Here is a 16932-nt window from a genome sequence, read left to right as displayed (position 1 = left end):
TGTTTGCTCCCAACATTGAGTGGCCAGACAGAATTGACATCAGGTGCACAAAGCGCATCATCACCGACTTCACTGCAAAATCTCCCCGTGTGGACTTGTCATGAAATTTGGCATTGTGGGGTTTGCCGCTGTGATGTGCACACGGAATCGTCTAGGGATTTTTGAACGCGGTGCGTAGACGGTGCTGCGTCGCACAGCGGGGCGCTGCACATGCCAGCCCCGTGTTGCGCGCATGCACGTGCACGTGCAAATGGTGTGTGCGAAGCGGGCACAAGGAGCGGAGGGCTGATGTGTTAGAAAACCGAAGTGTGAAGGAAGACACCGCAGTGGAAGTCTAGTCATTCAAGCGTGGAGGGGGCAGCCGTCGGACGTTGGGTCCGTGCTGCCGTGGACTTCCCTTGGATCACCGACGCAGGCCTACTGCGTCCCTTTCAAGTTCAGAAGTGGCAGCCGATGGAGTGAGGATCTGTGCTGCTGAGGCTTCCTTGGATGGGCTGCATAAGCCTACCGTGTTTGGGGGCGCAGTTGACGGCACTTGGCTATGGTTTTCCTGCTGCAGCTGCCAAGTTCTTGGGGCGGCTGACTGGAATCCATCAGCGTCTTCCTGTGTCCCTCTCCTCTCCTTACCACCTGGCTCTCTACCACTGCTTCCCTCGACGCAATGCCAGCGACACATCGCAAGTCAGCAACCCACGTCCCTGCTGCCTGCAAGGCATTCCCGCTTCACCTGGGACACTTTGTGTCCGGTGAACTCTTTCCTTTTATCGGTAGGGTTGTACGTGTGTTGAGTGTGTGTTTTTCTTGGTGTTTTCGTTTTTTTATTGGCTCCTTTCCTTTAAAATATAACACGGCTTCATTTTTTTTTTTGATCTGTTTGTTTTCTTCTTTGAACCTGCACACGATAGCGTTGCCCTCTGCCAGTTGGGGACATGTCACCAGATTCACAACAGCCACTCAGTGACGGCGTGTTATTAGGTGGCACTTCACCACATAACATCAGTACGGGCCACAGCAAGCTAAGGGCCTGCACTCTTCTTCGAGAGGAAGGAAGGAAGGCACAGTTATTTGAGGGTGCATATTGTTACGTGGTGACCAGCCGAAGAGGCGCAATGAACAATGGACAAGAGATAATGTAGTGGCTGCTGGCCTAGCGCGAGCGCTTCATCTCGCGCCACTGCCAGCTTTGTCTTCTTCGTAACAGTATTATACAGTAAGCTGCATTACACAACACTGCACTAATCGCCAGACCTGGGTGCAACCTATAGCCAAGCCGTAGCACCCGCAAGCGGGCCCCCAATGCAAAGACTACCTGCATGCATGATGGCATAGCTAAGGGCTATGGCGTGCCACATGGCCAACCAAAGGGTTAAATCTTGCGCAACACAACACGAGGGAGAATGGGGAACATGCAGAGCACATCTTGACAACACGGGTCGCATGTCGATGATTCACCACACGTTGTCACCAGGAATGGCTGGCAATGCCAGGAGGTTCGGGCCTGGACTCAAGCATTCCGGACACCCCACGGGGAGCGACCAAGCAGCTACAGCGGGTGCGCACTCTGATCAAGCTCAATGCCCACAGCATCAAGTATCAGAGCCCCAAAGCCTGCTCTGTTCATGCCAGTGGCAGCAGTGACCACACGGCTGGCTTTCATTACTGATCCCACAAGTCTGTTCCCCGAGGTGGTCAGTTCTGTGCATTGGAGTCGAATTCTCCAGTTGCATCATCCATGTCTCTGAGCGATTGGCATCGAGCCAGACGCCACGGTCCCCGGCATGCGAGTCGGTTGCTCTAGCGTCTTCAACAAAAAGTGCCCATGTTCCTGAATGACCAGATCACTAACAAACTCTTTCATGCTGCACAAGCAGCCCACAAAAACCAATGATCCAGAGTGTGTTCCACTCGGCATCTCTTGTTGCTGCTGTGAGGGAACACATTGTGTGAAATAAGCAGCTCGAAAATGAGGGTCTGTCCAACCTTGCGCGTTTTGTTTGAAGCCATGCGTTCACAAGGGCATTCTCCTGGGCCGGTCGGTGTGACTCCGTATGGGGGCCAGCATGAACACTGGGACGCAGGGACTTGGAAGCGTTTGAAACAGCGCTGGTACTTTAATGAATAAAGGGCGGAAACATAAACAGCGGTATGCAGTCGGAGAGATGGGTGGAGAGAGAGCATGGCAGATGGGGCCGCAGCAAAAGCATAAAAACAAAACTTTGGAAAAGGTGACTGAACCGCCGTCAATCGGGAAAGCGAACCCAGTGAAGCCAGACAGTCTGAGGTGGCGGTACAATTCTGTGCGCACGTGTGCTGAGAACCGACAGATAACCGAAAATCTGCACTGTGTTCCGTGTGTCTCTCTACGTCCCTGCGTCCGAAAGTTCACGCTGGCCCCCATAGGGAACATGTCCCAGCGATGGCACCCGAAAAACTTCCCACAGCTTTCGCAATGAAGATTTTTTTTTGCTCTAATACAGCTCGTATTGAATCGCACGGAGCTGAAAACCACAGAAAAGCGCCATTTATGCAGCACAACTGTGCTGGGATTATCAGTAGATTGGCAAAGCTGCAATTATTTTCGAATGAAGCCCAAATTTCATTATTGGCCTACTCAGTAGCTGGTCTGCCAAATGGCAGGGATTTGTCTGAATGCGTTGTTCATAAAAACTACAGCATAAAGCCTTTTTCCGACGGGTCTTCTGCATGGGTCTTTGGATGCCATCGACCTTTGCTCGGATGTCACTGAAGTAGTGGCTGACAAACTCTTTCTGTTGCATCCGTGTATGTAGAAGGTAGCGTTGCTTTGCTTTGTACAGCAGCTTTGTGGCCGCTTTCCAGCTCCTTGCATTATCTGGGGTGGCAGGACTGCCGGAGACTTGTGCTAACCTCCTCGTGTTGCCACTGACAGTGTGGACCCTGCTTTCTTTCGGCCTGAGCACATGACATCCGAGCGAAGTGGTCAGTGACCATTACCCAGTGTTTGTGTTTGCTGTCTGCCCGTTTGGTTCCAGCCATGTTGTCAAGTGGTGATATTGTAACGACCTGCGTTTTACTGGTTGGGTGCTCAGGCCTGGACTCGATCCCTGCTAAGCGTAAACACCTTTGGTGGAGGTGTGCTGTTCAGTCACCACCCCCTGGCACTGTGCCACTTACCACAGAAGGGTGTATGCTTGGGCTTGTTGGTTCATATTTGAAAGGTAAAGGTACGTAGCGCAAAGAGAAAAGGACTCAGAAAGAACGACAACACACGGCGCTAACTTCCAACACCGGTTTATTTCAGAAAGGAAAGGTGGTTTTATATCGACATCGAGACCAACACGTCGTCAAACCATGCGCTAGCAAAGCGTATCAGCCAGATATGCGAGCTCTTTTTCCAGCGATGAAACAGAGGGGGTACTAACACAATCCTCTTTCAAAAGTGATGTCCATTCCGCCTCTATGATTTCTCGTGTCAGCCGGTTATTGTGCACTTTTAAAACCATGCATTGTTCAGTTCAGTAGCACCGTGTGTTGTCGGTCTTTCTGTGTCTTTGTCTCTTTGTGCTACGTTTTTACCTTTCACTACTACCACAGCTGTCGCTATTTTCGTGGTTGTTAGACTGGCTGCGATGCCATCTTTTTATCTTGGTGGTGCGGTACTGGGGAAGGGAAAACTGTGGGCTGCAGGCTGCATCTTGAAGAGGAGAAAGCGACAGTGCTCTTTGCATGAAATGGATGCTGCCGTGGTTGGCCGCATATCTTTCATCCTCCTGTCTGTGGACTCGGTTGCTATGTGGTTGCTCAGCAGCAGAGGGTGTTTATTTCGACATGTGTCAGCCGCTGGAAGAAGGCGACCCTGCTGTGTGCTCTGTTCTATCTAAAAATGGTGCACAGAAAACACGCAAAACACAGGGAGAACGGACAGGACAAGAGTGCACTAGCAACTGAAGCTTGGTCGAAAAACATTTCTCTGTAGTTGGTGGAATAAATCAGTTGTCAGTCTGCGTTTGTCCCGTGTGGTTCTCTTTCTCTTGTCCCGTCCTTTTGTGCAGTTACTTTTTGTTCTCGTAATGTCGTACCAACTAGCCCCTCACCGCACTCTTCTAGAAAACATTTCTCACTCGGTAAGCATGCACCAGGAATTTCAGCACGTGTCAACTATTTACATATTTTTTTATCTTCGTTTAGTTCAAATGTCTATCGTACAGCAACGTCACGTTTTTATTTGGGTTTTTGTCTTGTTGACGCGTGCTGAAATTCCTGGTGCATGCTTACCGAGTGAGAAGTGTTTCTCGACCAAGCTTCAGTTGCTAGTGCACTCTTGTCCTGTCCGTCCTCCCTGTGTTCTGCGTGTTTTTCTGTGTGCCGTTTTTAGATGGATGGATACCAACTGGCCCAACTTTCTGCTTTACTGAGCTCTGTTCTGACAGCACAAACTTGGACGAGGACTGAAGGAAGTCCACGTTCCTCAGGGAAGTGTCGTACCCCCCAGCGTATATCTGTGTGTGTTCTGTGCTGCCTGCAGTGTCCTCTGGTGGGGGACCCAATGGCCGAGGAGGTGTGAGCAGGAGGAGGACCATGGAGGGAAGAGGGGAGCCGTCCTTCCGGAGCCCCCAGGAGGAGGCAGCCTTCTACCGGGAGCAGGCCCTGCACTTCGAGGCCAAGTGGGTGTGCTGCCCCCTGAGTGGTGCAGCCAGGGAGGGCACAGGGGGAGGACATGGAAACCCCAGGCCATGGGGCAGTAGCTAGGCACAAGCACTATTTTTACATACAACAGGCTGCCTTTGTCCCACTGCCTGTGTGGACGCCATCCTTTCTTCCAGCACACCACTTTGTGTACGTCTTGCGTGCACATACGGTCATCACTGCCCACCATGTCCTCTTCTGTGTGCACTCCCTGGAACTACAAACCACATTTCGCCTGCCGGCAATTATGTCTTTTTATGAAATGCATCCCTGTATTCCCTTTATCCTGTGCATCTTGCCAGTACTCGCCTACGGGGCAGAGCCTAACGAAAAGGGTTTTTATTTATTTTATTTACTTGTTTACAAGATACTGCCAGCCCCAGTGTGAGGCCTTGGGCAGGAGTGGGCATATCAGTAATACGTCAAGGAAATGCACTTATAACAAAAAAGCATCACAAGAATTCAAGTGAGAGACGAAGTCAAGCAGTAGTAATAGTAACAAAAAGTAAAGCGCGACAAAAACAACACAGCATCACGATACAACCATGTGTGCTCAATCACTTCAGCAAGAAATGAAATATGCAGGCAATGAAAACAATCATGCATATGAGGCACTTAAGGCATTGTGCATAACGACACGATGGTAGTGCTATTTTGTCTCAATACTGTTAAGCATGCCGCAGAATGACTGGACCGTCAGGCATTCCACTCTAGCCAAGGTGAGCGCATTCCACTCACTCACTGTCCGTGGAAAAAACGAGTTTTTAAAACACGTTAGTCCTCCAACAAAACTCTTTTAATTTTTTTTTTTTGAATGATTTGATCGTGTTGGGCGCTTAAAAACTAAATGAATCTAAACATCCTTATCTATTCCAAGCTAATCATGATCTAGTAGGTACATAATTTCAGTCTGTCCCTATACCATCTCAGTTTTAATGGCTCTAAGTTTGCGTTGTTTGGAAGAACCATTGGAGATACTTCATCTTATGGGGAACAGTGCTACAAAGGTGGTACACACACACAGAAGACAAGCGCTGACTAGCAACTGTTTTTATTGAAAGACGGAATGTGGAATATATGCAGGAAAAAATAAAACCAGTCAAATGGAACTATGTCATGTGAGAGGCAAGATAGTCGATTTCTTTGCCAGTCAATGTCGCGGAAGGGTGGTTGACGCACTTTGCTCCCTTGTTGTGGATAAAATGCGCTTCCATGACTTCACGCATCACCTCGTCCTTGTGGCGAAAAGGCACTGCTGTCTTTTTTTAGACACCCTTGCATCTTTTGCAAAGAAATTTTGTGTCGGGAACCAGCCCTTCTTCAAACCTTCCTTCGTGCTCCCTTTCATGGTTGCACTTGCATGTGGCACAGTGGATGGCAGCGGGGGTTGTTTTTTCTTGCCTGCTCATGCTCCATGAGCTGCTTGTTCAGGCAACGCCCTGTTTGTCCGACGTACACGGCTCCGGATGTGAAGGTATACAGTTAAACCTCGATGTAACGAAGTCGGAAAAATCGGCTCTTTACTTCGTTACATTGAAATTTCGTTAAATTGAAAATCGTCTCCCAGCATGCAAAGAAACTTCCAAAACGTGTTGCGGGTGTGACGCACGCACGGTAAAACGCTTTATTACTGACGAAAATAATCGGTCATCTTTTTTTGTACCTTTTTCGTCATTAGCCGAGGCGTTACACGTCGTTCGTATGCCCACAGGGACTGCATAGCCTCTTGGTCTTCTTCTGCGCTAGCGAAGCGCCTGAGCACGTCGATCGCGTCGACCACTTCGCGAGCGGAAGGGACGTCGTCCTCGTCCTGTAAATCGGCTTCGCCTTCGCTGCCGTCGTCTTGGAAGCTCCCGATTACGTCATTCACTATAGTTTCCATCGTCACCTCCTCCGTTGCGAGGGCACAGGAGTCACCAAAAAGATAATCTTCCAGGTTGACCCCTTCCGGAACGGCACCATCGCTGCGAAGACGCTGCCAGCTCTCATCAAGCGCCTTTTCCAGCACAGGCAAATCTAAGTCCGCCTCAGGACAAACTGCTTCGGCCGCTTTGAGACCTGCTTTGTGAAAGCAGTTTTCAAAAATCTTTTTTGGTGTGGCTCTCCAGGACGCGGACAGCATTTCCAGGGCCTGAAACAAGTCCACTTTAGTAGGGCGTTCGAGCCGCAGGTCAAGCAGAAGCTTGTCGATGAGGCGCCGGCGATATGCGCACTTTACGCTACTTATTATGCCCTGGTCCAGCGGCTGAATTAACGAGGTGCAATTCGGTGGCAGAAACATCACGTCAACGTTACTGAGTTCCAATTCTTCAACGTGGTGCGCAGAACAATTGTCTAAGATGAGGCACACTTCGCGTCCAGCGGTCTTCATGTCCTCGTCGAACGCTTGCAGCCAGCTACGAAAAATATCACGCGTCATCCATGCCTTTCGGTTGGATACATACTCTATTTGCAGCTGGCGCGAATTCGCAAAGCACCGCGGCTTTTTGCTTCGCCCAATGACGAGCGGCACACGCTTGTCGCTGCCGTCCATGTTGGCGCAAAGCAAAACCGAGATGCGCAGTTTGCTATGTTTCCCTCCGTGACACTTCTCACCTTTTAATGCCAACGTACGATTAGGCAGCATCTGATAGAATAATGCCGTTTCGTCGGCGTTGTAGATGTCTGCCGGATCATAGCGCGTCAGGATCTTCGGCACTTCCGTGTCGACCCAAGCAGCCGATCCTGTCGTGTCGGCTGACGTCGATTCACCACTCAAGATTTTGCCTACGATGGCATGACGGGCTTTGAAGCGATGCAGCCACCCGCTGCTCGCCTGAAAATCGTTGTGCCCGAACAGACAGGCGAAATCTCTCGCCTTTTGTTGCAGTAATGCGCCGCTGATGGGGATGTTCTGTTCCCTAACCGAGATGAACCACTCGAAAACAGCCTTATCCACATCGTCGAACGTGGGAACCTTCATCCTTTTCCTTTGCGCGTTTGTTCCCTTCTTCAGCGATTCCAGGATAGAGTCCTGTGCCTTCAAAATCGTCGAAAGGGAGCTCTGGGGTATGCCGAACCGGGCGGCGACATCCTTCTTCTTTTCACCGTTTTTTACGGCTTGGAGCACATCGGCCTTTTCTTCGAGAGTTAGCACTTTGCGTTTGCCGCTCATGCTGTATGAGATGTCAGGCGTACACACAAAAACACAGCCCAAGGCACGTCGACGCGTACACTGAAGCAGCAAAACACCGTCAAAGAACCTGATGCGCACGTTTCGGTGGCTAGGCCTAGACTGCGTACGCATAAAGAAAACCAGCGCAAAAGAAAAAAAAAAAAACCCTTCCGGGCCCACGAGTCGATGTTAGCGCCCTCTAGAGGACTTACTCGACACAACGTTCGCCAATGCTCCCCCAGATGGCGCGACAAATGGTGCCTATCATCATCATTGCAACTGCCGGCCGTGAGCAGCCGCGCTATGGCCCACCGCCGCGCCACAGCAGTTGTTAGGGGCGCGCGTTGATGTGCGTGCACTTTTCAGCCATTAAAGTTCGCAATGTAATTTTACTCAATTCTTTCGCTGAACCATAACCCTGCAACAAAATTTCGTTACGTTGAAAGTGCGCCAGAATTACTTCGTTATACAGAGGCTGAAAATACATGGTGTTCTATGGGAGCTAAGTTATAGAAACTGAAATACTTCGTTACATCGAAAATTTCGTTACACTGAAGTTCGTTACATCGAGGTTTAACTGTACTACATTTTCTTCATACGAGGCCGAAGGCGACACATGTCGTACCTGGCAACCTTTTTTTTCTTTGTACCCTGTGCCTGTGCAACTTGTTGGCACGTAGAACACTGTTTGCTGGGTGCCGAAAATCAACGTCAGACCTGCCGGCAACCTTCTTAAGGCCATGCGACATGCCGTGCGTGTGAGGAACCACAGCTGGTCTGCTTCTCTCCGTGCTCCCATCGGACTGGCCACATTTGACACTTTTGAGGAGTTTTTCGGAAGCCCTGAAAGTGATTTTAGCAGGGTACCCATTGGAGCGTGACTTTGGACAAGTGACTTTTAATTCATTGCATAGTCCCTTAAAAAAGGACAGAGTGCATAATGACTGTTGGTAAATAATTGCAACCCCACCGCCTCGCAAATTCCTATCTTTACAGTGAATTCCATAACCTGTGGTGTTATTGCGTCGTCGGACATATCAGAGTGAAGCCAAGTTTCTGTAACTGTAATAATGTGCGGCTTATGAATACTTTCAATGTCATCTGTTTTATTAATGATGCTGTATGCGTTAAGGTTGAGGCCTCAACTGAGTGGCCTTTTGACATGGATTTCGGTTCACTGGGGTGGTGTCGGTGGGCTGTGTGCATGATCTGCCTGTGGGAATCCTTCCGTTACTTGCACTATCCCAGAGGAACAGTTCGCCGTTAATCCTGATTTTGTCATGCACTAGTTGCACTTCCCCCCCCCCCCCCGGCTGCTCTAATTGGCGAGGTATTATCCTTCTTTCTTTTCAAAAATCTTGTAGGTGCTGAAAATTCTTCCGAAACCGATAATGCTTTATTCTTCAATTTGGAACAATTCTTTACAATGGTCACTTTTTCGCAGTGGTCGAAGAGCTTAATTAGTACCCGGCGTGGTCTAGTCCCTTGTTTGCGCCCCATCCTGTGTATACGCTCTACCGCAGACACTTTCACTCCAAGGATGTTCTCAAACACGCCCTCAATCACAGCTTCCTTCAAATCGTCTTAGGTTTCTTAATCTTTTTCTTTGACCCCGAAAACTAGAAGGGTGTTCCTCCAGGAACGGTCCTCTAGGTCAATAAATTTATCTTGCAAGCTGCGAACAATTTTTTCGCGATCAGAGACTTCTTGGCTAATTTCCTTGACAGCCGATGCTGACTCCTCAACCACCTTTAGCTTCATTTCAATTTCTTCCAACCTCTTTTCAATTTTCTTTTGCCCACTAAGTATTTCGACTAGCATTTCCTCAGTAGCGGGCCCAGCATTCGGCTCTACATCCCCAGAGAGCATTAGTAACGAGAACACAAAATCACGAACAACCAAGCACAGTGTACATAGGATTGGCGGCCACATCAGCTGGATGACGCATCTGTTTCTAGGTTTAACAGTGGTAGCCCTGTTACTGGCCTGCAGGCAAAAAAGCAAGGACATGCTGTCAGGCGGCCAGCCAACATGCCCAGCTTAAGTTAGGGACAACGCAGAGAGCTATGGAAAGGAGAGTGATAGGTGTAACGTTATGAAACAGGAAGTGGGCGGAGTGGGTGAGGGAACAAACACAGGTTGATGACATCCTAGTCGAAATCAAGAGGAAGAAATGTGCTTGGGCAGGGCATGTAAGGTGAAGTGTAAGGGTAACGATGGAGTGGATCCCAAGAGAAGGCAAGCGTAGCAGGGGTTGGCAGAAAGTCGGGTGGGCGGATGAGATTAAGGGGGGACGAGGGTCTTAAAACTTACCTTTTTATTTGGGGTTAGAATTTCAAGAAATTTTGCACACTGTGTTTTTCTCTTCTGATTTCAAAAATGTAATCATAGTCATAATTGAGCTGGTGGTCTTAGATCAACAGTTATGTTAAATTCTAGAATGTAATTAGGTAATTTCTTACACAGCTTTAATGAACTTTCTCACTGCATTTTGTTGCTTTTAATTACGTGAATTGATAGTCAGGAAATTCGCATACCCGATGATATTCTTACTTTTTTTGTTTAGGCCACATATAAATAGCAAGTTACAATTAGCTTAACGAGTTGCAATGTCAAATATTGTGACCTTTTGCTCTAAGCATAGTACATCAGGATGCCATGCCTTTAGAGAAAAACGAAGAATGTCGTTGGGTATGGGAACCCTCTGGCTATCAATTCATGTAAATAAAAGCAAAAAGATGGAATTAGAAAGTTCATTAAAGCTGCGTAAGAAATTACCTAATCACATTCTAGGCTTTGTAAGATCTAATGCCACCAGCTCAATTATGATTACATATTTGGAATCAGAAGAGAACAATTCATCTGTGTGCAAAATTTCATGAGATTCTAGCCATAAATAGAAAGTTAGTTTTAAGACCCTCGTCCGCCGTTGAGAAGTTTGCGGGGATATAGAGTGGCCGCAACTGGCGAAGGACAGGGTTGATTGGGGAGATATGAGAGAGGCCGTGCAGTATTGAGGCTGATGATGGCGTTCATAATTTGTAGCAGCATGATCTGAGTTGGAAGATGTCTTTGGGTGGCGCCGCTGTGGTGGCTCCGTGGTTATGGTGCTCGGCTGCTGACCCGAAAGACGCGGGTTTGATCCCGGCCGCGGCGGCTAGAATTTCTTTGGAGGAGAAATTCTAGAGGCCCCTGTACTGTGTGGTGTCAGTGCACGTTAAAGAACCCCAGGTGGTGTAAATTATACAGAGCCCTCCACTACGGCCTCCCTCATAGCCTTAGTCGCTTTGGGACGTTAAAACCCCATAAGCCAAACCAAACCATGTCTTTGGGTGGCCAGCACAGTTGGCATTGGTTGCGTAGCGACCGTCTTGTGTGGTGATGCCCTCATCGCTAGGAGTGGCCACAGAGACTCCCCCCCCCCCCCCCCCCCCCACAGGTGGCGTGAGGCCCAGCTGGAGCTGGAGGAGTTCCAGGCGAGCAGCCGGGACCTGGAGGCGGAGCTGGAGACGCAGCTGGAGCAGTTTGAGTCCTCCAACCGGGAGCTGCGGGGGGCCCTGGGGCGGCTGCAGGCGGACCACGAGCAGCTGCAGGAGAAGCTGCAGCTGGCCCAGCGGGAGGGGCTGCGCCAGGTGCAGGAGCTGCAGGCGCAGCTGGCCGAGGTGTCCGCCTCCCGGGAGGAGATGCACAGCTACATCCGCGAGCTGGAGCAGTCCAACGACGACCTCGAGCGGGCCAAGCGGTGAGGGGCATTGACCGGAGGGGGGTGGCCGCTTTGTGCTCACAGTGCCAGCACTTCCAGGGAGTGCCGGTAGCTGATGGAAGAGCGGATGCCGCTCAATCAAGCATGGTTCCTGTTTGGCTCTGTTTGAGGCACTTGAGGCTCTATTTGAGGCTAACAAAGAGGGTTCAGCATAAGTTAGGGACAACGCAGCGAGCTATGGAAAGAACGTTAAGAGATCGGAGGAGGGCGGAGTGGGTGAGGAAACAAACATGGGGTAAAGGCATCCTAGTTCAAAATCAAGAGGAAGAAGTGGGCTTGGGCAGGGCATGCAATGCGAAGGCAAGACGACCGCTGGTCCCTAAGGGTAACAGAGTGGATATCCCAAGAGAAGGGGAAGCGCAGCAGGGGACGACAGAAAGTTAGGTGGGCGGAGGCCTTTGCCCTGCAGTGGGCGTGTCAGGCTGATGATGATGTATGACGAGTGCCTGCAGCATTGGTCACTAGGCCAACACCTGATGTATTTGCATGTCAGCAACACTCGATTTCAGGTCGCTGTGGTCAAACCTGTGCTTATGGATGGTCGTTTGTATTAACTCACTCTCCACAGTCGCCAAGATAGCACGTACGGACTCGCTAGGCCTATTCGTACCACTGGTTAATAATGTCCAAGCGTCTGAAATGCAATGCTTATTCATAGTGCGGAGTGCATCAGCCAAGGCACCAAGTCGTTGACGCGGCCCATGTGACAAGTCACCATTCACTGTACTGTAACGTCACTAATGAGATGGGTCATGAGAAAAAGGACTCTGAACTAAAATATATTCTAAGCATCCATGGGTGACCTTACATACAGCTTTCTATGGCCTCAAAGTGGGGTGTCTCAACCCCTTTGGAAACAGATCTGCACTGGTGAAACGTACCTGAATACACATGATCACATATCTCTCAGCAGCCAAGAAAGTACTGCACAGATAGACCCAATGTGTCCTGTAGAAAGTTATGATTGACAAGAGAGCGATTTCTCATCGACATCCACCCAAGCAGAGCCATGCAGCTGCAAAGGAAAAGCTTTCTCATAAACTTTGCAGTTAAAGAAAAATTTGTCCGGGGTTCGAACCCGGGACCACTGCTTCACCGAAGCAGTCACTCTACCAACTGAGCTGATGGTAGGGCGAGAGCGAAGTGATCAATAACTCCCAGTGGGAACAGTATTGGTCACCGGAGTGTTGCTTCAGTGAAGCAGTGGTCCCGGGTTCGAACCCCAGACGAATTTTTCTTTAACTGCGAAGTTTCTCAGAAAGCTGTATAGCTTTCCTTTGTAGCCGTATGGCTGCGCTCGTGTGGATGTCAATGAGTAATTACTCCTTTTATTACAAATTTACTCCACCTTTGGGGATTCCCCTAAACATTTGACCAATGTTCTGATTAATGTAATGAAAGGCTGTACTGAAATCAACGAATGTGCTTAAGGTTAGTAGCTCATACTGAAAACTGCGCAAAAAACGGAAGAGACAGAACGAGAAGGCACGACACGGGCGCAGACTATCAACTGAATTTTTGTTCACATGAAGAGGCCTATATAAGTATCTTCTGCCCACAGTGAGACAAGCACAAAAATACAACAACCGCGAAAATCAACCCAAAGCACAATCACCCCCTATCCCTTCGCGTGCACCGTGATGCAACTGTCAATTACTCTTCCAAAAAACTGCGCACAAACAAGACCACGACAACCTTAACGGTCACGCTGATATCACGCCAAAGACCCATATCGCCTGCTCGCCTTAAGAAAACTGGCCAAAAAGGTTATCTCCCTATCAACCAAGGCCACAGATGGTGATGCCACATAGGAATCTGAGTCTTTCTTGATAGGTAAGCCTCCACCATCTCCCTGCATACCTGATCGCTATACCTGATCGCTATTCAGTTGATAGTCTGCGCCCGTGTCGTGCCTTCTCGTTCTGTATCTTCGTTTTTTGCGCAGTTTTCAGCATGAATTCCTGCCAACTAGCCCAGTTTATCGTTCTTATTAAGGTTAGTAGTTTTTCTTGTATATTTTGCACAATGAGTTCTTCTTATGCCAGTACGGCAGGTTCACTTGACAGGCCAGGTTGGAAAGCAAACAGAGAGTCATCCATGCTGGATCAGAGAAGCAAAATCTTTTCCCGTGGCTTTGAAGATATGGTGGAATTGACACCGGGGTGTAATTGCTTGCTTTGTGCCCCCTTTGTGGAGAATCTTTTGCTTGCTTCATTTTGTTTGGAAAAAACTCGTGACCAAAACCAGCTGTGCGCGCTTATGGATGTGGAGCCATTAAAGGTGCACTAAAGAGGAGGAATCTGAACTCGTCGGGAACTTGACCTACACGTTCCGAGCAGTCTTAGAAACTTCGAATTATGGTCATGTGCAGCCAATTCCTATAATTTAAATTGGATTAGACGTCCTGGCCTTTTTTTGAACTCTCCTCAAGTGGTGGGAGGAGTCAACTAACGTGTGGAGTGCCTTTCAGGCAATCTCGTGTGGTGGCTTTGCTTTCTGTTTTATTTTGTTTTTTTATGTTTGCGTGGATAAATAGATCTATTGAGAGACTACATAGCTGCAAATTAGGCCCACGGGAATAAAAATACGAGTGAACTCTTTGCTTTCGCCAATCACTGCGTATCACTCCGCTGATGGCAGAGCGGCAAGCCGCCACGTGACTGGCTGAAAGGTTGGTTGACTCCTCCCACCGTGTGCGGTGAGTTAAATTGGGGAAATCGACCGCACAGGACAATAATTTGAAGTTTGTAAGGATGCTCGGAGCATGTAGAAAGACAAGTTCACATTCCTCTTTATTGCACCTTTAACTCTGCTGAGTGGCTTGGCCTAGTGGGTACACCGAGCCAAGGCAAGAGAAAAAATTGTGGTGAAATGTCCACGCCTGACCATGTTACACTGTCTAATCATGTGGCTTTTGCATGGTGCTGGGTCAGTGTAGTTTTGCTTAATTTCAGTTGGAAAAGCCTTGTGGTAGAGTGGATTGCAAATTGTGAGATAATACAACTTAATTAGACTCCATGTCCAGAGTGCATTGTGTGCAGTGTGCATAATTTTGGGTGCTCCAGAAACCTACGCATTGCTGATGTTGTCAGTCAAACATATCTTGTAGGAGTGCATTTCTCATGCTTGTGCATATGGATTTAGTTGCCTTTGGGTGATAGTGTGAATATTTTTTGTGCCCCTGCGCGATTCATATCATTAGGAGTCTGCTGTATTTAAAAAGTAATGCATATGGACAACAGTGTTTCCCTGTATAACTTGTTCTGGGTTTCTTTTCTTGATACTGCACATGCATTTGATATTGGAAGCCATTTTTTTTCTTCATATTCAGATAATTGAATTCATATTTGAAATTTCCAATACAGCCGAGCCAGTTGCAAGAGCCTCTTTCGGACAATGCTTTGTGAGGGCAGTGCGGTGAATAACTGAGGCCGTCAGTCGTAGTGAATGAGGTGCTGTAAGCTTGGACCGAGTTCCAGCCAGCACCAGAGTGGGTCTCATCGCGCAGAAAAGCAAAGCAGCACTGACATGGGTGACTGAGCTGCTTCGTCAGAGGGGCCCTCTGTCTGAATCCTGCTCAGGAGCTTAAGGGGGGGACACTGGTCTTGAAAAGAAAATTTTATTAATTTAGTCATAGTTATGAAATCTTCAGGGCACATGTATTTTCGTGTGCTGATTCTAGATATGGCATTTAATTTCATGTAAAACAATTCCTTGAGCACTTGTGCACTTTTTGTGCTAGTATTTTGAGAAGAGTTTCATTGAACTTGAGTTACAGAGTTTTGAAGTTGTCGCTTCAGAAATGAGAAGGAAAGTGTGTATTCCTGTTTCTGAAGTGGCAGCTTCAGTACCCTACAACTCAATTTCTATTATAGGCAGCAAGGCAATTTCACCCTTATTGCACTCCTTGGTGTCAAGAGAACCCAATGGCATGCATTTCAGCGAGTTTCCCGCAGCAAATTTTCTTTAAAACTCTTCGCAAAATACTAGCATAAAAAGTGCATAAGTGCTCAAGGAATTGTTTTACATGAAATTAAATGTCATATTTAGAATCAGCACATGAAAATACATATTCCCTGAATATTTTGCAACTGTGACTTCATTATTAAAATTTTTTTTTTTTCAAGACCATTGTCCCCCCTTAAAATAAGCACCATGATTTTAGAGAATGTAGCGGACTCCTGTGAGGAATGTGTGCCAATTTTTTCCGTTTGTGGCTCCACTCGGGTGACTAGGAATACCACAAACGACACTCCTCTTTCAGTGTGACAGAGGGTGACCCCCCCCCCGTGTTCTCCTCTTTCTGTGCAGGGCCACTGTGGCATCCCTCGAGGAGTTTGAGTCCAAGCTCAACCAGGTGGGTGGTCACTCTTTATTTAGCCAGAGTTTGCTGCTGTCCAGAACCAGGCAGCTCCCTTCATTACGTCCCAGTATTCGTCTCAGCACAGCGTTACCAACCTGAAATCCTCTCTCGGCCTGGAACCATTAGCACTCTGCAAAAAAGTACCAATCCTTTGTCTTTTACGCAAGCTACACTTTAACTTCCCTCCTGCGCTACACCAAACTTTGTTACCTGCTTCCTTACGCTCATCTCGCCGATTATTCAGCTCCCTCAGCATTCAGCGGGTTCATCCAACGCTTTCAACAAATCTTTCCTTCCCATCGCCATAGAAGAATGGAACAGCCTTCCGGAAACCGTTGTCATCGAATCTAATCCCACCAGATTTAGGCAGCTACTAACAGACCACTTGATCCAACTATGGCTACTTCCCTCGTGCTGCTCTGCCTGCAATTTGAACTGTTTGTTGTGTCATTGCATCACCCCCGACTAGTGTTTTCCCACTTATTTAATTTCCGTGCATTTTAATGTTTAATTTTATACACTACTGCTTTGCCATATATTTTCTGTATTATTTGGATCACCTGACGTTAACCCCTTCACCGTTTTGTTATATCAACGAATTTCTTAACAAAACTGCTTACTTTTTTTATTCCTGATTTCGAATATTATTGAAACAAAAAGCACGAATTCGATCTTTAAAAAATGTCTGAAGCGAACACGAAGTCAAATTAGCATATTCAAGTTTATTATTTCTGACATTACGGAAAAACAACTTCCTGCTGGTAATGAGCGATAAATATATTCAAGCAAGTCATCAGGCAAGCTTATATTGAACATCTTACCGGGAACTGCAAGAAAAGGAAACCGAGGGGGTCATGTAGGGATGTTACTGACGTTGACCTTCATGCACTGACGTGCGCTCGCAAAGTTTGCTTCTGAGCTGTCCAGTTCTTCATCGGAAGAACTGATAAGCACACCGTCAGCACTGTCGTCCTCGCTCCCTGAAAC

General features: G+C 48.0%; 1 protein-coding gene across 4 annotated transcripts in view; it reads left to right on the top strand.

Moving 5' to 3' along the window:
• The window catches only part of nudE (Nuclear distribution protein nudE), an 87195-nt gene that overhangs the window by 23273 nt on the left and 46990 nt on the right, over nt 1-16932 (top strand). For all 4 annotated transcript variants that reach the window (XM_089586255.1, XM_089586256.1, XM_089586258.1 and 1 more), the window contains 3 exons: nt 4505-4643; nt 11259-11561; nt 15894-15939. In XM_089586255.1, the coding sequence (XP_089442381.1) occupies nt 4558-4643; nt 11259-11561; nt 15894-15939 (435 nt within the window). In that variant the 5' untranslated portion in view covers nt 4505-4557. The remainder of the gene's footprint in view (nt 1-4504; nt 4644-11258; nt 11562-15893; nt 15940-16932) is intronic.

Source organism: Amblyomma mixtum, chromosome 4 (genome assembly GCF_055824585.1).
Source record: "Amblyomma mixtum isolate Tamu chromosome 4, ASM5582458v1, whole genome shotgun sequence".
Lineage (NCBI taxonomy): Eukaryota > Metazoa > Arthropoda > Arachnida > Ixodida > Ixodidae > Amblyomma > Amblyomma mixtum.
Note: the sequence above shows the minus strand (reverse complement) of the source record. Positions and strands in the feature narration are given on the sequence as shown.